The sequence below is a fragment of the Triturus cristatus genome, chromosome 4_2 (genome assembly GCF_964204655.1).
Source record: "Triturus cristatus chromosome 4_2, aTriCri1.1, whole genome shotgun sequence".
Taxonomy (NCBI): Eukaryota; Metazoa; Chordata; class Amphibia; order Caudata; family Salamandridae; genus Triturus; species Triturus cristatus.
The window spans coordinates 819,724,287-819,750,675 of record NC_140586.1 but is presented as its reverse complement, the minus strand read 5'-3'; the positions used below and the strand labels follow the sequence as shown (position 1 = coordinate 819,750,675).

The 26,389-nt window shown below is 43.5% G+C and overlaps 1 protein-coding gene across 5 annotated transcripts in view; it reads left to right on the top strand.

Annotated features, from left to right (window-relative positions):
• Positions 1 to 26,389, top strand: part of SLC6A9 (solute carrier family 6 member 9) — a 563,820-nt gene that overhangs the window by 506,713 nt on the left and 30,718 nt on the right. For all 5 annotated transcript variants that reach the window (XM_085602775.1, XM_085602774.1, XM_085602773.1 and 2 more), the window contains 5 exons: positions 3,506 to 3,743; positions 6,582 to 6,716; positions 7,161 to 7,260; positions 21,210 to 21,310; positions 21,774 to 21,944. In XM_085602775.1, the coding sequence (XP_085458901.1) occupies positions 3,506 to 3,743; positions 6,582 to 6,716; positions 7,161 to 7,260; positions 21,210 to 21,310; positions 21,774 to 21,944 (745 nt within the window). The remainder of the gene's footprint in view (positions 1 to 3,505; positions 3,744 to 6,581; positions 6,717 to 7,160; positions 7,261 to 21,209; positions 21,311 to 21,773; positions 21,945 to 26,389) is intronic.

Sequence of the window (26,389 nt, the reverse complement as noted above, 5' to 3'; positions counted from 1 at the left end):
AGCATTAGAAACCACTGTGACTAGTGAAGAGGAACAATTAACTTTAGCACCCCTACCTTCAAAGTCTTCGACCATTTGCACTTGCACTTCGGAGGGTGGTGGTTGAATGCTCCCTTCTCCCCCTTCTCCCCCTTCTCCCTCTGGATTGCCCGGTATACTGCCCACCAAACCAGTATCAGTTAAACTTGCCGTGACTTTCTCTTGCTGGGTGTGCTCGAGAGTGCCACCTCCAGGCGGCTCATTCTGGGTCAGCGAGATCACCTCCGTGGTGGTAGATACGGGAGCGGGGGAGGGAATCCCAGGCATTTTTTGAAGAAGCTCCATTACCGAGGGGCCGAGTCCCGGAGTAAGCGGCAGTTGCTTTGTTGTTTTACACAATCTCACAGAGGCTACGTCCGGGCAGCTAGTTTTATCCGAGTCGGAAAGCTCCCCACGTTTCATTGCCAGCTCGCGATCCCTGAGCGCCTGCTTTGCTGCTCGGGTTTTGGAAGCTGCCGCAGCTGCGGCGTTCTTTGGAGCCATTGAACTGCCTCGGTCCAGGCCTGCCATGCCCAGAGCGGTGGAGGTATTTTGTGTACTTTGTGGATTTTGTACGGTCACTGTGTCGTTCCCCCGAACAGTGGCAGCAAGGGCTTCAGTGCAAGTTCCAATCAGCCGTGAGCGTCCGACTGCCCGCAACACTACGAAACCGATCAAAGAAGCCAGGACCCGCAGGTGAGAGTGATTAGAGACTGGGATCGCCGAGCTTTCCTCCAACTCCATTAGGCTCGCAGAAGCCTGCAGCGTCAAATCTTTTCAAAATTAATCTCAAAGCCTTAGCGTAGTTTAAAGAAGTAATAAGTTTACATATTTTCTTCCGATATTGAAAAGCACCCGTTTAGTCCATTATAGTCAGAGCCGATGCCGGTCAGAGAGGATCTCGCAGCGGTCTAGGACACCGCCGCCATCTTGCCCCCCGCCCGGCAATGGTGTTCCTATAACTTGTTTGATGTTCATTGCATATTTCAACCACAGTCCTCATTAACAAGCATTAAAAATGCAATAGGTCTGGCCTTTCATTAAGTTAAAGCCATTTGCTTTGCTAAACAATACCATTAGCAAAGCAAATTGCTTTAACTTAATCAAAGGCGAGACCTATTGCATTTTCAATGCTTGTTTAAGTCTGTTAATTGTGAAGGCGAAGACACAACAATGCGGCTTCCCCTGTACCGCAAAGGCCTCTCTTGCCACAGTATGCATAGGGAAACTTATTAAAAGGTTTACCAGAGCTGCCTTTTGTCTGCGATTCCAATAGGCATGGCTGGGTGGAGAGACAAAGAGTCCGTTTATTTTTTTTAAGATTTATATAGCGCGAACTCGAACCCAACGCATTGGAGTGCTTTACATGAGCACCAGTTATGTTATAAAAGGACACCTTCATTTTAGGAAGGGGCGGGTAGATTAAGTGATTTGCCCAGTCACAGCAGGCTCGAACCCGGTTCCCCAGCTCCACAGTCGGTAGCTCTAGCCGCAAGGATACACATCTCTCCTTTGACCGCTCTTGTGAGTACAATAGCCTTCATGCATCTTAACGTTTTCGGATGAAGCGAGGCTACGGACGGTCCTGCGGCTCCCTCTCTGGTTAAGGGCCCCACGCTTTACGAGAGAAAGGGAGAAAAAAAAGGTTGACGGGCACAGTGCCTGATAACGGATTACACTGGGAGTGAAAAGCTGACCCGCCGTCAGCAAATGTTAATCATTTTTACACCGAAGTGAGTGTAACGTTTCTATAGGGAAATGGCTTCAATCAGGTCGGTGCAAGGAGCAGTTTGTATAATCGGATTGCATATAAGGTTTGATCGCTCTCCAGCTTAATCCACTCTCTAGGCACTGTTTAGGGCACTAAATCAAGGCCCGGGAAGCTGCAGGTGCGGTTTTACTTTCATGACACCCAAGGGGCTGAGACTTCGTAAATGAACAGCGAACGCAGGGAAGCAGCGGGCTTGGCGGCTGCGGGGCCCTTCTGATTATGCACCCGTCTGGTGGCTCAGTGTCGCTCTGCCCTCGTGTAGCAGATTTAAGGGCGGCGGCATAAATGTTTTCACGATTTTTCCCCTCACGCGTGTTTATCACCTGCGCACCCACTGCAGTGAGATGAGGGGAGGCTGTTCACAGCAACATCATTTACACATTAGAACTGCATAAAGGCCTGGAGCGAGGAAATGCTTGCTTGCTCTGCAGCATTTCGGTGGCGGGTCAAGAAGTAATTTATTGAATCCATAAACGACAAACGGGTCATTGCATTTCATTTGTTATCACAAGCACCCTCCCAGGGGGAGGCAACGCTGGACAACTGAATGCTTCATTTATTTCAACTGCAGCTAGCACAACTGACAGCCTGAATAAAAGATGCCTTAAGGGCTGTCCTGCAGTTCCCCCGGGGCATAAGCAGGCATCCACTTCTGTCAGGACAGCTGATCGCAGCAAAAAGACAGAAGTGGATGCCTGCTTGTGCCCCGGGGGGACTGACATTTAAAAAAAAAAACACGCGAAGCGGCATTTTGTTGCTATGGCAACAAAATGGCGTGGGACTGTCCACAGTCCCACGGACACGGGCATGCTGTTTGCAATGGACAAATGGCGAGAGCAGCCATCTTTGTCCATTGCAGACGCATGCATGAGAGCCTTTGCAGAATTGATTCCAAAAGGTTCTCTCCTGGCGAGAGCAGCGCATGCGCTGCTTTTGCCAGGCGAGACCTAAAAAGGTATTTATGATACATGGGATTGTGCAATTCCTGCATAAAAACAGGTCTCTAATGTCTTTAGAATCGGCGAATTCTGACACATACAGTCACTGATTTTAAAGAAATGACATCAGAACGCAACAGTTACTACTCACTACAATCAAGTTCTGACGTCGCAAGACATTATTAGATGTGTGAAATTCCCATACTCCATCGAATATACTCTAGAAGCACTGGATAAAGTTCAAACCCATAAAAGGAAAGATGTATTCATCGTCAACCATAACAACAATCAAACAGATTTGTTTTTAAGATTTGAACAGAAGCACAGTAAGTCAGTCCCCATAAGGCAATGGAACATATTTTCATTAAAAAGCCCTTTTACATAGTGAAGATTGGATAATTAAGCATAACTTATTCCTTCTGATGATTCAAAAGTATCACTTCTGCAAAGAGAGACATTTATTTATTGCCTGAACTGCACCAGCTGGTAAAATGTACTGAAATATGATTTGGTGGTGTACCCATGCACGGGTAAATGTATCCAATTGCCAACCTTTCCAGAGGCTACACACTACCTACACCAGTTAGGATTTGAGGTTTAAGGGCCTTAGCAAACTGTAGGATCTTACTCCATTTCTGTAATTCAATTTTACTTTGCTAATCTTGTGAAAACATATCATAACTTAATGTTGAGAGTGTTATCCGTGTTTGTCTTCTGTTTTGTACTGGAAAGGTGCCATGGCTTTGCTTTTCATCCTTACCTTTTCTGACACTTTCAGGGACAGCATCATCATCAGCATTACCAACTGTGCCACCAGTGTCTACGCCGGCTTCGTCATATTCTCCATTTTGGGCTTTATGGCCAACCATCTGGGAGTTGACGTTTCCCAGGTGGCTGATCATGGTCCTGGCCTGGCTTTTGTGGCCTATCCCGAAGCTCTGACCCTTCTGCCTATTTCACCACTGTGGTCTGTGCTCTTCTTCTTCATGCTCATCCTGCTGGGCCTTGGAACTCAGGTATGGAACTCAGTGTGAGCTAAATGACATGCGCACTCATGTAGGGTTGCTCTTGATTGTGTTCTAGTTTTGTTGATGTGGAGTGTGGATAGTGTTTAAAAGCAATTTTCAACTAAACGTGCAGCATGTTTGGCAAGTAAGAACCAATCAGAGTAGTGTAAAAATCTAGAAAAGTCATATAAAACTGAAGTAGGTCACTGAAATCAGACATGTAGGGCCAGATGTATCAAAAAAATGTTTTGCGATTCTCTAATTGCGAATCTTTGCGATTCACAATTAGGGAATCGCAAAACAGCATGTATGAAAGTGTGTAGTACACGTTCTGCGATTCCTAAGGGGTCCCAAATGATCTACCTGATGAATATTAATGAGGTAGGTCGCAATTTGTGACCCCCTAGGAATTGCTAAAATCACGGGGATGGTGGCCAGCTGCAGTCAGCAGACCACCATGACCCCATGTGATTGGGGAGAGGAGTTGTCCTAACGGCTAAGGCAGTCGACCTTGGAGCTGGAGAACCAAGTTCGAGTCTCAGCTGCGACGCACAACATCCTGTGATTCTGGGCAAATCATTTAATCTCCCTGTGCCTACCAAAAAATGAATGTGTCCTCATGTAACGCAACTTTTGCTCTTGTAAAGCGCTCTGATACCCGATACCTTTGGGTCAAGTTTGCGCTATAAAAACTCCGTAAAAAAATAAATAAATATATATATATACCTACCCACCACTTGTTTCCGTGAAGAAACCCGAGCCTCTTGCAGCGGTGGGCCTTGGCGGGGTCGTGAACCCCAAATCTCCACAACAATCGTTTGATATCTTTTACCAAGAAACGATGCCAAGGCCACAATGAATCCTTTAACAGCGTGTTTTATTTATTTTCAGCCAAGTCGAGTGACTTGGCTGAAAAGAAATAAAACACGCTGTTAAAGGATTCATTGTGGCCTTGGCATCGTTTCTTGGTGAAAGGTATCAAATGATTGTTGTGAATATATATATATATATATTTTTTTTTTAATCGAGTCCCCTGTGAGGGACGAAACGCGTCATGGCTGCTGCACTACTTGGAGAGTTTGAATAAAATTACAGCTGACGAGCCACGGTGATCCACGCTCTTTCTTATTGCCCTGTGAAGACTGGCTGAATGGGAAGGAGTCTATTTGGAGATATATATATATATATATTATTTTTTTTTTTTAAATGCCCGTTTTCCTTCAAAGTTTTCATTAATTCTCCAACAGACGGTGCCCTCTTTAGACTTACTTCAGCTGATATTCACTTGCATACTGCTTGTCTTATCAAAGAACAGTGTCCTGTTTTGGCTTTCACAAACATGATTTAAAATTGTTGGAGGTGTCTGAATTTGGATCTATGTGAAAATTAGAAACCCATTTTATGATTTGGCGAGACTGTTTTTAGGAGTATGAGGCTTTATACAAATGCAACTAGAGTTCCCTCACTACTATTACCAAGAAACAGTTATTTCCCTTGATATAAAGGCCATTTATTAGGTACTGAAAAACCTCATGTCATGAACATTCAAAAATATAGAGATGGCATTGTGTGGCTATTCAAGGTTTTTGCTATAGAGTTTGCATTTGATTACTAGGTACGAAAGGTCCCTTTTTACATCTTTTTGTAAGATGGCCGCTCTTTTATCGTCATGACGCAACTGCTATTGCTCACATATTCAGACCAGAGAGCAGCTCTTCTCTTCTTACTGCCAGGCCACTGCTCACATTCGGTGCACCTGACGACTCTTCTACTACTGCAGCTTGGGCCACTGCTCACACACTGAGCGCAGCTGGCAGCTCCCAGGCTGCTGTTACCGGATTAATGCTCATAAATTGGGCTTGCCCAGCAGCTGCCTTGATTTGTTGCAGCTGCTCCCATTGGGTGCTCGTGTAACTATCAGAGCGCCCAGCAGCTCATCTCCTTATTGTGCTCAGCAACTCTACTTCTGCATATTGCTTGTGTAAATTAACCTGGACAAAGACAAGAGGTCTGCCTTTTAACTGAATATGAAACCTAGGCCTATTGGCTGTGCAAAAGTTTGTGTGTCAGCATTGCTCCTTATTTGGGGGGGCGGGGAGGGGGGGGGGGGACTGCCCACATTCCCCTCTCAATTAACTCTACATGCCTAGGTAGGTAACGTCTGGTTCACACCGCATCAAAAATATATATTGTGGGTATAGTTTTCGTGGTAATATTTTTTTTTGGTTACTTGCTAGAAATGTTCAAATAATACCCTCGAATTCACCGTTCATTTTCTGATGGTGGTCTGGTTAGAGAGTCTTAGGTTAGCTGTTGTCTCTCCACGTTTCTGTCTGTAGCAGAGTCGTCAGTATGGTGTGAATGACTATCATGATTCCATTTGTCTTGCTACAATGCTGTTCCTCCCCAATATCAAAAGGAAAGTCCATATAACATGCTATCAGTAACTTAGGGGTAAATGCGGAGGTGATATGTACAGGTTGAATGCATTTTATACCAAGTCTAAAGTTCTGAAAAACCCACCCAACTAGGACAATCATTAAATGAAGACATAGACATCAAAACTTACAATCCTTGACATCCTTCCGATCTCCTTTTTGATGCTAAAGCAAACCTACTCTTCTGATAGAGCTAAGACGATTTGAATGAAGATCTAAGGTTTGTTTTAACATCAACCCAAAGATGTAAAAGAAACACTGATATCCCACAGCTGATTTACAAGTGTTTACCCAATGTTTCTTTGGGATTCTGGTAGCCCATGGGGTGATTATCCATTTAGCACTGTGCTCACTGAAATGTGAGTTGTGGCGTTTAGTCTCTGTGAATGATGTTTCTTTCTGTCTACAGTTTTGTCTTCTTGAGACGCTGGTGACGGCCATCGTGGATGAGATCGGAAATGACTGGATCATCCGGTGGAAGACTATTGTGACCCTGGGTGTGGCTGTGGTGGGCTTTCTGTTGGGCATTCCTCTTACCACACAGGTAAATAATGGTTTGAAAGTATTTGATTGCCCTGCTTTTTCTCTGAGTCTGCTTCTCAATGATCTCACACTCTGCTAAGCATGCTACCAGAAGGGTGAGGAACCTTAAAAATCATAGTCTGCTCTGCCGGGGCTGATTGGCTCTTCTGACCATTTTTAATCACTGTACTTCCGCCCTGGTGGGCATGCTCTATGGTAGCCAGAACAGAAACAAAAAAAGGACTAATAAGAATCACTCTATTGTGAAGAAGTATTTCACATTTGCTGTCATGTAAACAATAGTGACAGAGATCAGCCCTTTCACTATTTGGTTAAAAATTACAACCAAATCTTTAAAGTGTTCTCTGTTTTGGTTATTTTGTAAAGTACTTTAATCAAATGAACTTCTCTTCTCATTTTGCCGTTGATCCTGTTTCCTTCAATCTTTTTTCTTTTGTCTCGAAAGGCTGGCATCTATTGGCTGCTTCTGATGGATAACTATGCTGCAAGTTTCTCCCTCGTCATCATCTCATGCATTATGTGTTTGTCCATCATGTACGTCTACGGTAAGTAGCGAAGAGGGCACTGCTCCTGTGGGAGGTTCAGGCTTGTAGTCATTGAAGACCACATGGTTTGACACAAATACAGGCTAGGGAGATGCCCATCACTAGATTTACGGTTCATGTCATTGGACCGGCAGTTATTCTAAATTGTTGTTACCAGCAAGGCACCAATGTGTGGTCTGTAATCTGACTAGTAGCAGACAAATGACGTGCAGGTCATTTTGCACTAGATGGTTGTCAGACGACTGACTGGAGACACCAACATGTGTTATTATCCACAGTTATCATAGACCGAAAAGGGCCAGAACCTACATGGAATGCTTATAGGGTATTTTTCGTTATGTATATGTAAGGAATAATGCCCCCCAGTTGGGATGTTACAGTTCACCTTTAAATTCTGGAACTTAATAACATCCCTTAGCCTTTAGTTTCGTATACCTGTGTGGTGATGGGGTTGCTCAATGACCAGTCACCATCTGGATTTAATTAGCAGGCAAATTAATCAGAAGATAATCTAAAATATAATTGTCCCATTACCTAACAGCCTTCCAGCGATATTGATCTGACATGTGATTTATTCGACCCCAGCCTTCATGTCCTTTTGGAAGGAGCACTGCAGGGCCTCGATTTGTGCCTCCATCACTCCCCTGCCATCCTGCTTCAGGCACCAAGCTATGCCATGCATTGCTGTCCAAACGCCAGACGGTCCTCCTTACATATATCCCTTCCTAGATTAGCCTTGCATGTAAATGAGTCTCCCTGCTCTACCAGCCTCTCAGAGGCACTGATCTAGCATGTCACTATTTGCTATCTGACTTGTGATCACCTTGTTGACAGGCAGTGGCTGACTCACGGTCCAAAGAGATGAGCGAAAAGGACTGTTTTCCTGTCAACATGCCAACGACATGTCTTGTAAAATGCAAATGTCCAATTTTAATAGCTTTACAAATTTAAAAATGAAAAGAAACCTTGTCAAACGCAATAAATGTATTCTGTGATTAATCTCTTAATTCTATTTAGTCCATGCATCGTCTTTAAAGTTAGGTGCAACATGTGGCCAGAAATATAGTGAGGATGAGTGTTTTAGAATTCAGGGATTGTAGCTGCAGAATTTGACTGATCTCCATATAGTGTACTACTGATGCACACCACTAGAAACATTGAATTTGGTAATCTAATAAGAGACATCTAGCCACAGATTCCCAACCTTTAAATTCTCACCTGGCACCAGACTAGATCCGGAAAACAATTTCAGCAGCACCTCTGTGCGTCAGTATTTATTTGAAAAGTTTTATAAAACGCGAACATGACCCTTACAGGTATCCGAGCGCTGTACAAAATGGTGAAAGCAAGAATAAAACAACACAATGGAACAAATGTGGTTGTTAAATAATCACAAGGTCAAACAAAGGGGGTTACGACCAATGTCAAGGGGCAGGAGAGTCAGCCCGACCAGAGGGACCAGTCCAGTTTCAGAAGGACCATGGAACGAGCTAACAAGTGAACAGAAAGCCTAAAATTCAAACAAAACGGTATAAAAGAAGTATCAAATCCGGATAGAGAGGAGTCTAGGGAAGGTAAGCCAGGTTAATGCGGTTGATGTTCACTCAAGATTAGCCATTTGACCTGTTTCTTGAAAGATGCAGTGGATGGGTTTGATCTGATCTCTTGAGGAATAGCGTTCCGAATTCTTGGAGCAAGACCAGTGAAAGCACGATTGTAAGTTCTTTTCTTTTTGAATTTGGGAGGTTTCAAAAGTACTGTGGTCGAGCTTCTTAAGTTCCATCTCGAGACAGATAGTTCAAACTTTTTAGCCAAGTAAACCGGGGTGTTGTAGTGGATAGCTTTATGCGTCAAGCAAGCTATCTCGGAAAGTATCCTAGCTTCTATAGACAGCCAATTTAGTTGAATTAGGTCTGGCATGATGTGGTCATGTTTTCTGGAGCCTGTGATGAGCCTGGGTGATGAGTTTAGAGTGGCTCTGAGCGGTGCCAAACTAGCTTTTGGAAGCCCAGCAAGGGTCACCAAACCATATTCCAGTTGAGAGATAACCAGGGATTGTACTGCAGGCCAGATGTCCTTGGGCGGAAGGAAAGGCTTGATTTTCTTAAGGGTGTTGAGCTGAAGATCGGCTCCCCTAATAGTTGCACTGATATATGCTTGCATATTTAGGTATTTGTCCAAGGTAATACCCAACGATTTAGCAGAGTCAACAACATGAGGGGTGCAGTTATGAGCAGTGAGTTGTTTAAGCCAGCCCAAGGTAGGTGCAGAGTGGTTGCTGGGGACAATCAGAAGGAATTCTGTTTTCAGAGTATTTAACAGGAGATGGTTCTGGGCTAGCCATTGTTGAGTTTGTAAGAGTGCATCATTTAAAGGTTTTAATGTCCTCTGGAGAGGAGATCTTCAAGAACAGTTGCATGTCATCAGCATACATGTGGTAGTGAATGTTAGAACGGTTCAGAATATTGGAGAGAGGTTCCATAAAAGGGTTCTAAAGAGTTGGCGAAAGTGCGGAGCCTTGAGGAACTCCAATGGTAACTGGTGTACTGGTTGCAAGGAATGGTTAACTTTGATTCTTTGTGTGCGGTTCTGTGAAAAAGAGGCAAACCAATTTAAGACATGGCCCGAAAGACCCATCCTATGTTGAAGAGCAATCAGGTTTTCATGTTTGATGGTTTCAAATGCTGAGGAGACAAGGGACATTATGATCAAGGGATCTCAGGGCGTCATCAACAATGTGAGTTAGTGCTGTTTCAGTACTGTGACCTGCTCTGAAACCCGACTGGTACAGCTCAAGGAGTTGAAATTTCTCTATGTGGTTGCAGAGCTGCGTGTGGACGCATTTCTCGAGCAATTTAGCTAGAGTCATGATGTTGGTGATAGGCCGGAAGTTTTTTGGATCAGCTAGATCGGTGTTAGGCTTCCTAGGGATGGGAGTAACTTGACCCATCTTGACGCAGTCAGGAATCCTCCCCTGCAAGAGAGATTTGCGAATGTCCTGAAACCAAAGAGGGAGAGTGGACGCATTGAGATCTTTAAAAAACTTAGCAGGTAGTGGATCGCTGAAATGATAGGAAGATTTTAAGGACGCCATAGAGTGGAGCAGCTCTGTGTCATCTGGAAGCAGAAAAGAATTCAAAGAGGCGTTGTTTTTGGGAGAACAACCTATGTGTAAGGACGGTGAAGACCATACCGATGGTTCCATGGGTTCGTGCGATAATGCGGTGTAGTTCAGAGGCTACAAAATTGGAGTGGCAGGTTGTAGCTTCAGTTCAATTTTTCTTGCCTTTTCAGAGGAATGTGCTGAGAAGACCTCCCCACTAGGGAGGGAGATCAAGGGTGTCGAAATATGGTTGGAAGAGTGATTTGTTTGTTGCTTGATGATTTCGAAGAGCTTCTTGGGTCTATTTTTAGCGACGTCAAGCTGAGCCCTGCAACGGTCGGTTTTAGCATTGCGAATGTGCTTGTTGTAAGTCCTTTTCAACCTTAACTGTATGAGGCTTGAAGTGGAATGAGAGTTTCTCCAAAGCCTCTCTGAAAGCCTAAGTTTGCGGCATTCATCATTAAGGGGGCCATTAAACCAAGGTTTGGATTGTTTGACTGGGATCCTTTTGTGTTGCTTCGGTGCAATAGTGTCGAAAATATTAGCCAAAGTGCTAATGTAGTGATCAGAAAGATCGTCCAGGTTGGTCATGTTGGAGGTGGCTTGAGCCTGTTCTTGGTGATGGATGTTAGAACATTAATGTTGATGTCTCTCAGATTGCGAATTGGTTGTTTAGCTTGAAGAGGTTGGCCCTGTCTGCGCATGATCTTTTTCAAGGAAGTGGAAGGAAATTTGATGATGATCCAAACAGTCACAGGGTAGAATGTCAGCCAAGTGTATGATGTTGTCTTTAGCTATAAGGTCGAGGGTGGCGTCCTTGTTGTGGGAAGGTCCCTTACAGACCTGTGTGAAATTGAGATCGGAGAGGAAAGCCTTAAAGGAGCATACTAAAGGGTCATTTGTGTAATTCCAGTGAAGATTAAAGTCTCCGAGGAAGATATGGCTAAATTGGCCTCCATGATTGGCTCGATGAAGAACAGATTCTCACCAGGTGGATGATAAATCGTGTGGAGCACACAGACAATCTTGCCATTATTCCAGATTTTGGTGACTAGTTGCTCACATGACAAAAAAGCATTTTGAGATTGCTTTATAGTGAGGCTGAAACGATGAATGAAAGCTATGCCCCCCCCCCACCCAATTTTAACAAGTTGATCACATCTGATAATGGCATAATCTGGAGGGATTAAGATGTCAAAAACCGGGAAGGAGGCATTATTAAGCCAGGTTCCAGTGAGAATCAAGAGGTCCAAATTTTGCGAAATGATGAGTTCAGAAATATCAGCTGCATTTTCACTGGAGATCTGCAGGTGAGAAGCATCGATTTGATGTGAGGGTTGGTAGTGACCACTTCATGGTGCGAAGTGGTTATCTGAAGTAAGTTTTCCTTGCCCTGTCTGCGCATCATCTTTTCCAGGAAGTGGAAGAAAATTTGATGATCCAAACAATCACAGGGTAGAATATCAGCCAAGTGTATGATGTTGTCTTTAGCTATGATAAGGTCGAGGGTGGCGCCCTTGTTGTGAGTGGGTCCCTTACAGACCTGTGTGAAATTGAGATCGGAGAGGAAAGCCTTAAAGGAGCATACTAAAGGGTCATTTGTGTAATTCCAGTGAAGGTTAAAGTCTCCGAGGAAGATATGGCTGAGTTGGTCCGAACAAGAGCTAATGGCCTCCTTGATTGGCTCGATGAAGATCAGATTCTCACCAGGTGGATGATAAATCGTGTGGAGCACACAGACAATCTTGCCATTATTCCAGATTTCGGTGACTAGTTGCTCACATGACAAAAAAGCATTTTGAGATTGCTTTATAGTGAGGCTGAAACGATTAATGCAAGCAATGCCCCCACCCAATTTTAACAATGTTGATCACATCTGATAATGGCATAATCTGGAGGGATTAAGAGGTCAAAAACTGGGAAGGAGGCATTATTAAGCCAGGTTCCAGTGAGAATCAAGAGGTCCAAAATTTGCGAAATGATGAGTTCAGAAATATCAGCTGCATGTTTCACTGGAGATCTGCAGGTGAGAAGCATCGATTTGATGTGAGGGTTGGTAGTGACCACTTCATGGTGCGAAGTGGTTACCTGAAGTAAGTTTTCCTTGCCCTGCCTGCGCATGATCTTTTCCAGGAAGTGGAAGGAAATTTGATGATGATCCAAACAGTCACAGGGTAGAATGTCAGCCAAGTGTATGATGTTGTCTTTAGCTATGATAAGGTCGAGGGTGGCGCCCTTGTTGTGGGAAGGTCCCTTACAGACCTGTGTGAAATTGAGATCAGAGAGGAAAGCCTTAAAGGAGCATACTAAAGGGTCATTTGTGTAATTCCAGTGAAGGTTAAAGTCGCCGAGGAAGATATGGCTGAGTTGGTCCGAACAAGAGCTAATGGCCTCCATGATTGGCTCGATGAAGAACAGATTCTCACCAGGTGGATGATAAATCGTGTGGAGCACACAGACAATCTTGCCATTATTCTAGATTTCGGTGACTAGTTGCTCACATAAGGACAAAAAAGCATTTTGAGATTGCTTTATAGTGAGGCTGAAAAGATGAATGCAAGCAATGCCTGCCCCCCCCCAGTTTCAACAAGTTGATCACATCTGATAATGGCATAATCTGGAGGGATTAAGATGTCAAAAACTGGGAAGGAGGCATTATTAAGCCAGGTTCCAGTGAGAATCAAGAGGTCCAAATTTTGCGAAATGATGAGTTCAGAAATATCAGCTGCATGTTTCACTGGGGAGCTGCAGGTGAGAAGCATCGATTTGATGTGAGGGTTGGTAGTGACCACTTCATGGTGCGAAGTGGTTATCTGAAGTAAGTTTTCCTTATTAAACAATCTGAAGTTGGCCCTAGGTTCTCTGTCAGTGTCAGAGGTAATAGTAGTGATGTTGATTGTAGAATTAGGGGAGATAGCGTCAGTAGAGGGCGTTGTGCAAATCCGTAATTACGCTGACAAGCAGATGTGACATTTACAGAGTCCATACATGCCTTTTCCTAACACGCTGATGTCAGTTTCTTCTTTTCAGAGCTTTCAACGCGGATCCGGTAAGCGGTTCCTCAGGCCGTTTTTAGGCCTACTGCGATGTTTTCGTCGAATGGAACAGTGTGCTTTCAAACAATTTCTCATGTCCTCGAAGTTTAAGCCTTGTGGGTCCTGTGGGAGACAAATGTCTGCCACAGACCCTCACTGTATGTGGTGCCTCGGGGAGCACCATGACTCAGAGGAGTCGCCACCTTCGCCTCAAAGGCGCTGAGGGAACGTCAAATGAAGCTCCTAGCGGGGCGAATATCGCAGTCTTCCAAGACTTCTTATCGACCTCTGTCGTCTTTGCGATTGATGGACAGGCTGCGGGCCCGCTCTAGTAGCTGTTCCCGTAGACGTTACTCTCCATCAACGTCCTGAGGTAAGTCATGACGCAGGTGGTCAAAGTCGCGCGAGCCCCCAACTTTGCCACATAAAGCCTGTTCCCAATATTCAATTGAAGTGTCTGTGCATGTCTAACCTGCGCATTCAAACCTATCCTGGAGCTGGGGCGACTCTGACCTAGATGTGAGAATATTATAACTCTCGTCTTACTAGCCTTGGGTCTTCCCCTTCCCCTGGAGGGCCCTTGGGCTCCAAGCAGGTGCAGGCAGCCGTCACTGGGTCCACACCGGCAGGTTCGCCCTTGGCCTCAGTTCAGCCTTCAGGTCAATTTCGACGCCAGTGCACAGCCCTTTGGTGTTCCCACCTTTGGCGCCAAAGTCTGATCAGCAGACTCCGATGCCGGCAGTGCTGATTGATGCCACACCACTCTCTCTTTCAGATGCAGGGGCCTCGCCGCTTCGGAGCTGGACGACGTTGGATGCAGCACCAATGAAGCCTCCTATCTTAGGCACCTTTCCTCAGCTCTCTATAGAGCCCCCTCCTGTATTCCCTTCTGAAGAACATGATTATGGAGGTGATAGAGAGGATTTGGTTCCCCATCCCATCTCTGACACTGCGCATCCTCCTATGGAGGACAGCTGGCTGACTGAGTTGGGTGAAGCTAGTATATTGGAGTCTTCCCCAGCCTCGGGCCTCCTTTCTCTTGGGCTTGCCACAAAGACGAGTTCCTCTCTAGCTGACATACTTAGATGAGTTTCTGTCTTTTTGGATATGACACTTTCTTCTGTGGAAATGACAACTGATATCTTACTTGGCATTCTCCATCAAGTCCAACATGGGGTAGAGACAGTGCTTTCTTATAGTGAAGCTCTATTTGACATTATGTTGGGGGCTTGGTCTAAACCTGATACAGATGCTCCTGTGGATCGCTCTATTTCTCACAGACACTGTCTGGCTCCCAGTGACCCGGCCTGTCTCCTCCTCCATCCTACTCATTACAGTTTTCTGGTCCAGGCTGCTTCAGCACCCAAAATATCAACTCTCTTCCTGTCACTCCAGACAGGAGTGACACCTCGCGATTTAAAAAAAAAAGAAAATGTTTTTTTCACCCTTCGGGGTCCTTCAGGGACCCCCTGACAAAAGCTAGGGGGTCAGGAACTCTGTACCCTGCCCCCTTTTCACGTTCTCCACCTTTCGTTTTCACTGTCACACACAAAATGGCGGACAACACTTCCTGATTTCGACCGATTCAAATGTTGACTGACATGTAACCACCAATCACAATTACGCTCGCGCACGTTAAGGTGCGCGCACGGTGCACGCACGGTGCGCGCTTATAGATATTTATGTACTTTTAACTGCAATTTTCTCAGGAACTACTGAACAGATTGACACCATATATGCAAAAGGCACATCCCTGACCTGAGGACTACCTCTTTGCCAAATTTCAAGTAATTCTGTTCAGCCGTGCGGGCTGTACCTTCGACTAAAGGTCCTATGGGAAAATGCATGGGGAAAACGCGTTTTGGGACTCCCCTTTTTTCTCAGCCCCCGCTTGAATCACCCCGAGACTTCCAGGGTAGGAGCTGAGTTTTTAAAATTTCGCGAGGATCCGTCAACCGGCGCCAAAGTTATTCAAAATAGAATTTTCAGATTTTCTATGGAAACACGGTCCTAACTATAACTATCTACTGGCGACCGCCAGTAGATAATATCTATCTATCTATATATATATATATATATATATATATATATGTATATATATATTTATATTTCCTTCTTTTCGTACAACTACCAGTGTTCTCTTTTTTCCTTTCATATGACTATCGGTATAGGTGATTCCAGAGGTGCTACCTCTATCTATGGTAGTTTATCTATGGTAGTTTTTCCATCAACACAACTGTTGTACTTGTTGTCTTTCTTTGCTGGCTTCTTGTTCAGATCTTGCTCCATTCTCTTCTGTGTGGATGGATTCTTGGCTTTCCTTTTTTCTGTTTCTATGAAACAATTTGGCTAAGATAATGCTTTCCTGTGGCAAGGAGCTATAGCTTACTAGAGTCGCCTTTCTGTCCTGGATTCCTCTACTTGCAGCCAACCTTGTTTCAGGAGAAAAGCTACATGCTTTTTTTCTGCTTTCATTACCTGTGGTTCCTATCACAGTTCTTCAGCTGCAGAGCACTTCTTCCTAGTCTTCCTCCCTTAGAGCAGCTGGTCTCTTCTATCTTCTTATGCTCCAGCTGGACATCAGCTCATTCTAATCAGAGATTTTGATCCAATCAGTTCGCAGGTCCCACTCCGGGGATGTTTTTGACTTTGGTATCTGATTCAAAGGTAAGGAATTGGCAGCTAGATGTCTTTATCAGATGAACACGTTATTTACCTCTGGTATCGCCTTATCTTGTAGGGACAGGCTCTAGCTGCAGACTCCTTACCGACCCTCCCATCCTCCCTGCTCTGCAAACTGATTTATTCACATTTTTAGGTCTCGCCTAGCTATTGCGTTTACACAATCGCTATGCGAGACTCTAGTAAGAGGGGCATTTCAAAGTGCTCCCAAAAGTGGATTGAATGGCGAGCACGCGCACAATCACGTGCATCGTGCCGCCATGCAATCCGTTTGGGGAAGCGCTTCAGCCCACTGGCGCCCTCGGCATCATACTTCAAAGGGTCCGCTCCCCCGCCTGGAATGCGCTCCCCCGCCCCCGCCAAGCGCGCGCACGCCACGCTCCGCAGCGTCTCGCCGTGACACATTTGCGTTCACTTTCGCGCGGCGAGCGCTCGCGTCCAGACCACTTTAGAAGCCGGGCTTGTCTTGTTTTCTTTGTAATACGCATTTGCTCTCTACCTGGCTCCCCTCCTTTTCCTAGGCCTCTGTCTCTCTTACGACCCCATTCCCTTTCGCTTATGTCTGTATTTACTGCTCTCTCTCTCTTCGCTTATGTCTGTATTTACTGCTCTCTCTCTCTCTTCGCTTGTGTCTGAATTTACTGCTCTTTGTCTCTCCTGCTCTCCCCATTCTATCCTGCTCTCTCTCACGAGCCTTCCATCATTTCCTATCTCTAACCTGTGGTCCCCGTCTACCCGGCGCCCTCTCCCCTCTTTGTGCCCGCTCCCTTTCTCGCATCACCACCTCTTCCATCATTGTACCTCGCTGTCCCTGTCTAACCTGCAGTCCCCGTCTACCTCGCGCCCTCACCCCTCTTTGTGCCCGCTCCATCACCACCTCTTCCATCATTGTCTCTCGCTGTCCCTGTCTTTCTCGTGCCCCCTCCCTTCCATATCTCTGTGTCTCCTTCCCTGTCAGGCCTCTTCTTTCCTCCCGGTGTCTGACATTTGAGGGTCGCTAATGAGCGCCTCCGCAGTCCGGCTCTCACTGATCCCTCGGAGGCTGCCGGGGGTATGGGATCCTTTCCCTGCAAATAATTAATTTAGCTACGTGTTGCGTAAGAGCCTAAAAGGCTTTCTGCTGCTACCGTGCTGCTCGGCGGCCATTAATATTATATCAGGGCCGGTGCTGTTGCTGTAGTGCAGTTTCATTAAAAATTTGATGTGTAGCTTTAAACATGCAGCTTTCCATGCAGAATTATGCCAAGTAATTCTTGGTCTGCAAACTCGTAATTGCGTACAGAGATTCCCGTCGGTACCGGAAATTCAGAACGCCTGGAACGGCTGCATATAGTTCCTCAATACTTTGTCCATTTCTACTAGTTGTGTTTCATCAGCTTTTAAGAGTAGCGTTCGGGCCACTCCTTCCCCCCCCTCTTATCTAGTCTCCTTCTAGGCCACTTTTTCCATTTTGCTTGAACATTTGATCCTCGTCGTTTGGCTGCCTCTTTCTCTTGTTAATAATTATACTATAATATAATACTTGGATTTGTATAGCGCCGCTAATAGCCCGTGAGGGTCTGTAGGCGCTGTCCGTAGGCAGGGGGAAGTGATTTGCCCAGAATCACAGGATGTTGAGCACACGACGAGACTTAAACCTGGATCTCTCAGCGCCAAAGTCGGCTGAACTGGCCGTTAAGCCACACCCTCCCCCTTCTGAACATAGCATTTGGACCACTTCTTTGTCATTGACTCGACTCTTGAACACGTCCAGGGCCGGACTGGTAATTTAAAACAGCCCTGTCAAAAAGTATAAACTTAGACCCCATGTGCACCAAGTGAGTAACCCCCAGCACATTGCTCAGTTGGATTTTATGTAGGATAATTTTGGAAAAGTGAAACCAAAAGGTGCATGTTAACTGCTCAATTTTTCAATTATATTTGCCACTTTTACTGACTGCTCCGAAAGGGATTCAAATAAAGATTCCAGTACATTAGTGTTTACCACAGTACCGCGAAGCGCTATTTCTACACAGCTTCTAATCATGCATGCCATGTGCCTGGTGAGAAAAAAGACCTATTTGTTGGTACAGTTATGAGAGGTTTTCTTTTAATGCTTCCATTCAATAGTCTTTGAAGCTCATCTAACAAGCATTGAAAATGCAACAGGTCTCGCATTCACGCGAGGAAGCTATTGGCATTGTAAATGACAATGCCTTTTATTTTATGTTCTAAAAACCAAAACATAAATAAAAGGCATTGTCATTTACAATGCCAATAGCTCAAACTCCCGTAAATGCGAGACCTATTGCATTGCAAATGCTTGTTCATATCCTGCTTGATATTGGGATATCCTCCTTCTTGCAGATATGTCTGTACTGACAGGGAGAAAGAGATATCTCTTTATTGGCCCACTGTCTCCTTGGCCAGTTTCCGTAAGTGGCACTGCGTTTTTGGTGTGAATGTAGTCACCGAAAAAACTGACGTCAGCACGTTGGGAAGGGGCATATATGGACTTAGTTGACATCATATTCGGTGGTCGACCTCACTACGAAGTCGCACAATGCCCTCTACCGACAAGCCGAGGTACTGCTGAAATTGTTTTCCAAATCTATTCCGGTGCCTGGGTAGAATTCAGAGGTAAGGAATCTGCAGCTAGATCCTGTCCCTACCAGATAAGGCGTTACCAAAGGTAAGTAACTTGTCCTTCAAGGCCATTTTAGGCAATTATTTAGTCCTTATCACCTGGTCATCTGGCACACTGTGGTTATGCATTGTATTAGGTACAGTGTACAACACCTATTGATCACTGTCGACATTAGCATTATTATCAAGGGGGAAGGGAACTCTCGGTTGAGTCCTTACTGTTACCTGATCAATAACTACATGAGAGTACCCTTCCCTTTGGATAAAATTGCGGTTATAAATTATACCCATAAATGTGGTGTGCAATTCACAAAATTGTTAGATAGTGTGTTTTTCATGGAGTTATTTAAGTGGAGGGTTACAGTGAGCACAGCTGTTTTATTTTACTTGCTGACAAGGGAAAACCACTTTTGTCCTATTGAAATGTATTGTAGTGAAAGACTGGTTATAAGGACCACAAAAAGCTATGCATAGAAAGAGTGATAATTTATGTCACAATGTAAATCATTTGTTGGCAGTACCACACGAATTTTTGGAAGAGGGTGACTTCTAACATGATCCTCTTCTTGGATTTGAAGAACCATGTTTGAGAGGAAGCAGCTTTTTGTCATGATTTTCTCATGGAAATGATGGTAAGAGCTTCAGAAGCTAAAATGAGGTCACATTAACTATCAGTTCACAAATATGTTATGCAGCCATGTGAGGGAAAAAAGATTTGCTGAGTAAATTGTGTACTTCCAACAGCAGCAGCAGTCTCTTAGCTGATTCCTCCTCGTTATGTTGCAGCTTCCCTACAGAGTTCTAATGAACAACTAGAGCGCCAACATTCTATATTCATGAAAACATTAAGGAACTCCATGTTGCTGGAATGGGAGCTGCACAATGTTATTCATTTGCTAATGAGAACACTGCAGTAAATTCACAAAATGAGGGATTTCATTTTGTCATTGAAATTATGATTAGTGCTCTAAAAGGCTAAAATGACACATTTTCTATAAATTCTTAAATGCTTTCCTCATGCATGTCAGAAAAAGTCTGGCATGCTTAGTGAAACACACCAGCAAAAGCAGCAGTACATCTGTTGATTCCCCATTGGTGTACTGCATCTTCATCAATCTAATGAACAACTAAATAACCAACAATATATATGGCAAAGGAGGACACAAGGTTGCGGAATATGAGCTGTTGGATTTAAAGTATTTTCTGTCAAGCAGGCTGAGGTAAATGAGTCCTGGGGTGTTAAGGCAGATATGATAACAGTTTGTTACAGAATGTGAGGGAAAGTATAGGTATTTTATCGGTTATTACATAATATATTTTCCATTGGCTAAAATAATTACTGAGAAGATCCCTTACCAAGCGGAGCATTCCCTATCTATATCTATTTCCATAGGCTATTCATCCTCTCTGTCATTTAATACATCTTTAATTTTAACAGGACATTTGGGAAGATATCAAAGGAGTTTTTATCTTCCATTTAAATGTATAGCAGTAGATATTTTAGAGGTAATACATTTGGGTTCCTTGGAGTAGAGAGACACTCCAAATGATTTGCTGTTTGGGCATTCAATTTGTCTTTTTTTACTTATCTACAATTCCTTTTGTCAGTGGTAGTATCGCCATGCCTAAAGATGCACTGTCTTCAAAATTATTTTACTAGTGAGTGAAATAAGGAAATTGTAAAGCACATTAAAAAATATGTATTTATCTATCAAAATGTTCCATTGTACACAAGAGACTAAATTAAACATAATTAAAATAAGGAGTGTTGTAAATCGGAGAGAACAGTGAGGCTACTATTTTAAAACTAAGTTGAAACTGTCTTGGCCACATAAGATTTAGAACACTTTAAGTATGTAATTGGAACAAATGAAAACAAATGTTTTGTGGCTCATTTATTTCACCAACTTCTAGCAGGGAGTAAGAACCATTTTCAACATATTCAGCTTTCTGCTTAGGAAAAAAAAAATTCTAATTTAGTGTTCTCTAGCAGTATGTCTTCCTGTGCAGGCATATTTGGTGACCTATGTGAACATTCTAATTCTCTATAAGTACTGTAACATATGCGCAGGCATGCGTTAGGGGAAGAAGATATGTGGGTTGCTGATATAATTGGGCTTGTCTCAACACTAGATATGGATCTCCTGGGTAAATATTAGATCAATCTAAATCCAGCATTTTGATAGTGTACAAGTGTCTGATTTACAAGGTTGAGTAACCATTGTCTCCATCAGGGGGACCTGTTGTTGGTTCCTGCTGGCTGGATCCATGTTAGACTTTCTGGCTGTCCACATGAAATCAATTCACAAACAATTAATTGACGAAAATAAGACTCATTCATGTAACTGGTGGTTATCCTAAAAATGGCTATCTAGCTCTTCTGAACAGATGTTGATTTTATTTGTTTATTTATTCTATTTGATAAGGATGATATTGTTTCACATAACTCCCATTTGCATATTGTGTTTGATAAGCTAGTTAAATCCTGTATTTCCCCTCCTTAGGACACAGAAACTATTTCCGGGACATTGAGATGATGCTGGGCTTCCCACCTCCCATTTTCTTCAGGATCTGCTGGCGGTTTTTCTCCCCTGCCATCATTTTTGTAAGTTTTTGATCTGCACTAAGCTGGATGTGATAAGAATGCATTGCCTTTAAGAACAAATGAGTGCCAATGTTAAACGCTGTTACACCCACAGTTGTATCACACTAATGGAGTCATCCTGGGATGAGGGAAGTTGAAAGGGGCAGTTAATTGAGGGGAGACGGGATCAATCAGGTCTATGGATAGACTGGTGAAAGGAGGGAAGTTGGTTGGCAGACATATCAATTGATGTTTCCATGTAAGACAAGTTAATAATTATGTACTAGGAAATGCAACATCTAGTTTTCTACTAATAGTAGCTACTTATTAGCGTTCTTTTGAAAAAAAAAGTAGAACTCCCAAAAAATCTAAGTTGAAGGGACTTTATGGGACATTTGAAACAAAAACGCTTTATTGAATGTTCATTGTTTGGAATTGTCCATGTATGCTCTTCTCCTCATTGTGCTCCTTTTTCCCCAAACAGTTCATTCTGATCTTCACAGTCATCCAGTATCGGCCAATCACTTATAGTACCTACGTCTACCCAACGTGGGCAATCACCCTGGGCTTCATGATGGCACTCTCGTCTGTCGTCTGTATTCCTGGTTATGCCATTTTCCGAATTTGTCGGTCTGAGGGTGATACATTTCTACAGGTAGGTGGGACAGGGACATCTCTTCGCTCTTTGTGTTTTGGTGGTGAATGGACATGTACTATAGGACGCTTCTGCTATTCAATAGCAGTCCAGTCAAAAAAATGAATATTGACTACATGGTTAGTCTTCAGAGAAATTCTGCTAAAGTGTGGGTGTAGTGAGAGTTGTCTTGAATTTCTGGATACAAATAGATGGCCTTGAGAACATAAACATTATCAGATTGTGCCCACTTCAATTCTTAATAACAGATGCTAATGGGGTTCTCTTGTTCATGAATAAGAGCATACTATTTTTTCATTTCAATTTAAACTTTGATTGCTACATATGATTTGTTGAAAAGACTGTCCACATACCATAATTTGGTAGGTGTTGTATCCATGAATGAAGATAAATACTCTGTCTTTGAAAGCAATACATGTTTGACCAAATACTATCCTCTTTGGGCATTGGTGGTTTCTCCTCCAAGATATTTTGATCAGCTTTAGCTGTCAGCTAGGCATCTTGTTAATAAGACACAGAGTGAATTTTGTGTCTACCCGCATTCAGCTAGTAGTTGATTTAGGTCAGGCACCTTGAGCCATTGCTTACATACATTGTCATTCACATCTGGAATCAGCCCACAGGAGTACTTCTGTCTCACCATCATGCAATTAGTCTTTAGGTTATGATCTCACCTCCAAGCGGTTACTTCTTGCCCTGCTTTCCTCAAAACAAAAGCTGTCCTGGTATCTTCCCAGCAGAACTCTTCGATCCTCAAGTGCAAAGCTCCTCACAGTGCTCAGATTCAAAACAGGTAATTGGGGAGGCTGAAGTTTCATCCTGGGCACTGTTAAGACCTGGAATGATTTACCTCTTTCCATCCATTCCTCCTCTAGTCTCCTAGCATTCAAAAAGGCCTTGAAGACTTGGCTTTTTCCCATTAGGCTGACCATGCTCTGGAGCTGGCGCCAGGAAGCCGTTGGGTAGCTGTGCGCTCTATAAAAACCCAGTAACATTAACATTCCATTGCAATGCAATAGATGCATTGTTTTAAGGAGTAGCATTAGAAATTATGGACTGTGGTAAACATTGAAACCATCTTGGAAAGTCTTTGTTGTACAAAAAAAGAAGAATTTGTTATTAATAATTATCACAAGGATTAAAGTGCAATTAAATGCTTATCCAGGGCTTGACTGCTATTGCCTGAGGGATGCCACAGTAACCATTTAAGTACCAGTACTGAAGCTGACTCTCATAAAACATATATGGGATCAAAATGTCCCCGACTTTATGTGATTCACAGTTAAGTGTGCCTATCGTTTATCCTTGACCTACCTCACAGATGTTGCTACAAATAAAAGTATCATACTGTGTACTTTCAACTTTTGTTTGTACATTGTTCACTCCACGTTGTTACTATTCACATTGTGATTCACCGATCATTATACTGTCACCCACCAATCAAAGTGCCTCTCACCTCTACTCATCTTCATCAACATGTTCGTCTTTCAAGATGGGCCAGATTCGCCCACTCCTGATGAAACCTACACTAGACCCTGCTGACCTCGCCAAGTACCAGTCCATCAGTCATCTACCCTTCATCGGCAAGAAATTGGAAATGCAGTCAACACAGCTCCAAGATGCCATCAACACCAATCATCTCCTGCATGACTACCAATCCAGCTACAGATCATGCTGCATCACAGAGACAGCTACATAATAAATCGTAGATGATACCCTCCTAATCATAGTCAGAGGTGACCCCTACCATCTGATATCGCTGCATCTCTCAGCTACCTTCAACCACTGTGGATCTTCACACCCTCATTCACACCTTGAAGTCTCAAATGGGATGCATGGGCAATATTCTTTTCTGGTTCTCCTACTAGCCACCCAAATGATGTTAGTTTGCTCACAAGAGCACCTTTAGGTACCTGAAGATCTCTAACACCTTTGGAGTCCCATGAGTGTTCCCACTTGTCCGCCACTATCTTCAACCTCTTCATGGAACAGCATCCTTGGGCTCCACTCACTGATAACAGCATCTAAATTCATCAATATACAGATGGCACTTAATTATGCTTCAAATTCTCCAATGTCCAGACTCCAATGCCTGAAACACTGCTAAACCCTCATCCATGCATGGATGTCCAGCACCTACTTGAAGCTCAACCCCACAAAGTCAGAATTCCTACTATTCATCAAGAACAACAAGCAACAACTCATCCAAACCTGGCTCAGTGACATGAACCTGGATGGATTCAAACTACAATTTGCATCCATTGCCAAGGCTTTCAGATTAATAGTGGACACCAACCTCATCCTCAATGAAGACAAATGACCTGGTGCCTGCTCTTTCTACTGAAGTCCGTGAAACCTCCCGAAAAACGGGCTTCTGCACTGCTTTTCAAGTCTTCATTCTCTTGCATCTGGATGATGGAAACACCCTGCTCCATGACCTGCCAGACTCCACATTGACTTCCTACATCCCACAGAGCATCTCATAGAAGGCCTGAAAAAATATGAAAATCTATTCCCAACCTTGATGGAACTCCATTGGCTCACCTTCTCTTCTTGCACTGTCTTCAAAACCAACCGCATCTCTTACCAAGCCTTCATGACCTGCAACCCCACCTGTCTAGCTAACAAGCTCACCATTCCCTGTGGTTCTCAACACACCTACAGCCAGTTTGAGGTGAAATGTGAGGCACAGAAAATACTGGGATTTCCAGATTACATGAGACAAGTCCATATAAAACATAAATTGAAAGTGATGGGATTGAAATAAGATTCACTTCTTTGAACACCATGGGCCTAGTTGGGAGAATGCCCAGAGGGACCAGGAGATCAGAAGTGTCGAAAGGTGTGTTATCCATGATGCTGACAACATCCTACTTTACCTGGCCAACCCCTAACTCTCAATTCCTAGGATTGTGACAGTAACCCGTATGGTGAGTGTTTCAATCTCTATATCAAATCAGTTGTATTTTCCTGTGCAGCATGGTCTCCTCCAGAAAGCTGAATTTGCCCAATGAGCTTCACTCCAAAAGGGTTTATGTATCTGGGGATATATATGCAGCTAAGAACAAGGAGGAGTTTTTAAAGAAAATTTGACTTAGTGTTTATCTGGTTTTAGAGTAGATCTAGACAATTGGTGAAACCTTCCAAAATATCTGTTAAAAAGGATAGCACTTTAAAATATGCTGTTTTACCGAAGTTCCTGTATGCACCTCTGAATAACCCCTTGGAGATCCTAGAGGCTTACTTTGCCACAGTTGATGTGCTTTGTGTTCAGATAAATTCTTGGGTTGAGAAGCTATATTAGACTGCTACATGGGGGCAGGTCTTCCCCTGAGGGGCCTATTCCAGACTCAGGAAGTAGTTAAACATGGCAAACACCCACTTAGAAGATGGTCTGGAATGATAAACTCACTTCGGTGACCCCCACTGTGGCACTCAAAAATCTTTTGTGATTTGTAGGACTTAGAGGAGTTTCAGAAATAGTGATTTTCAACTTAGGAAGATATTGGAGGCCTGGTACTCCTCAAAACCTTTGGGGAATTCCACGGGTAATCTGAATTCTCAAACACACACATCCACAAATATACACAGGTATAAAGACTCTTGCAAAAAATGCTGAATATTTGGTGGATGTACAGGAAGAGTCACTTTCACCAAAATATCAGAATTCTGACAACTCCCATAACAATACACATCATTTCACAACATAGAATATTGGTTAGTAACTGACTGCGGAGATTCGACATGCTCAAGGATAAATGGCGAGAGGATGAAGGAATACTTAAAGAGTAAGATTGAAATAAAGCTTGTAGATGTCTTAGAGAAGTGGCAGAAAAGGGCAGACTTTTGGCTTATAGAATTAAGTGTCTTGTATACTTGGACTCTCTTATGGAAAATCGGAAGGGTGGAAATTATACGTGCCTCAGAGATTCTAAGGCAAGTGGGTACATTCATACATACACTTTGGGATTGTCCTATGACACAACTCTTCTTGTAAGAGATAAAATAATGATTAACTATGGTGATAGGTTAGGAGCTAAAAATGAAACCCCAATTGATGAAACTGGGCATCGGGGGGACCGGACATTACCTAAACATTCATAGCTACTCTGTAATCTTGCACTCGTGGTAACACAAAGGAACATCCTTAGACTGTGGGGCAGCCAGCTCCCACACTGGTCAGTGGGAAAACAATATGGATTGATGTATGCAGCTAGAGGAAGTGGTAATGTAACAAAATGTAGATTTTCCTAGTAATTTATGACGGAAAGTCTTAATTTTATTAATGACACGGAGGCGAGTATTATGCTTTCTAATCTTGCATTTATTACAATAGCAGCCAAGATAAGCACTAAAAACTACAGTTCCCAGAGGGCCAAGCAAACTGCTGACCAATGGGAACAAATAGAATCAACAACAGTAACCAATGAAAGAGCAGTCCCAAG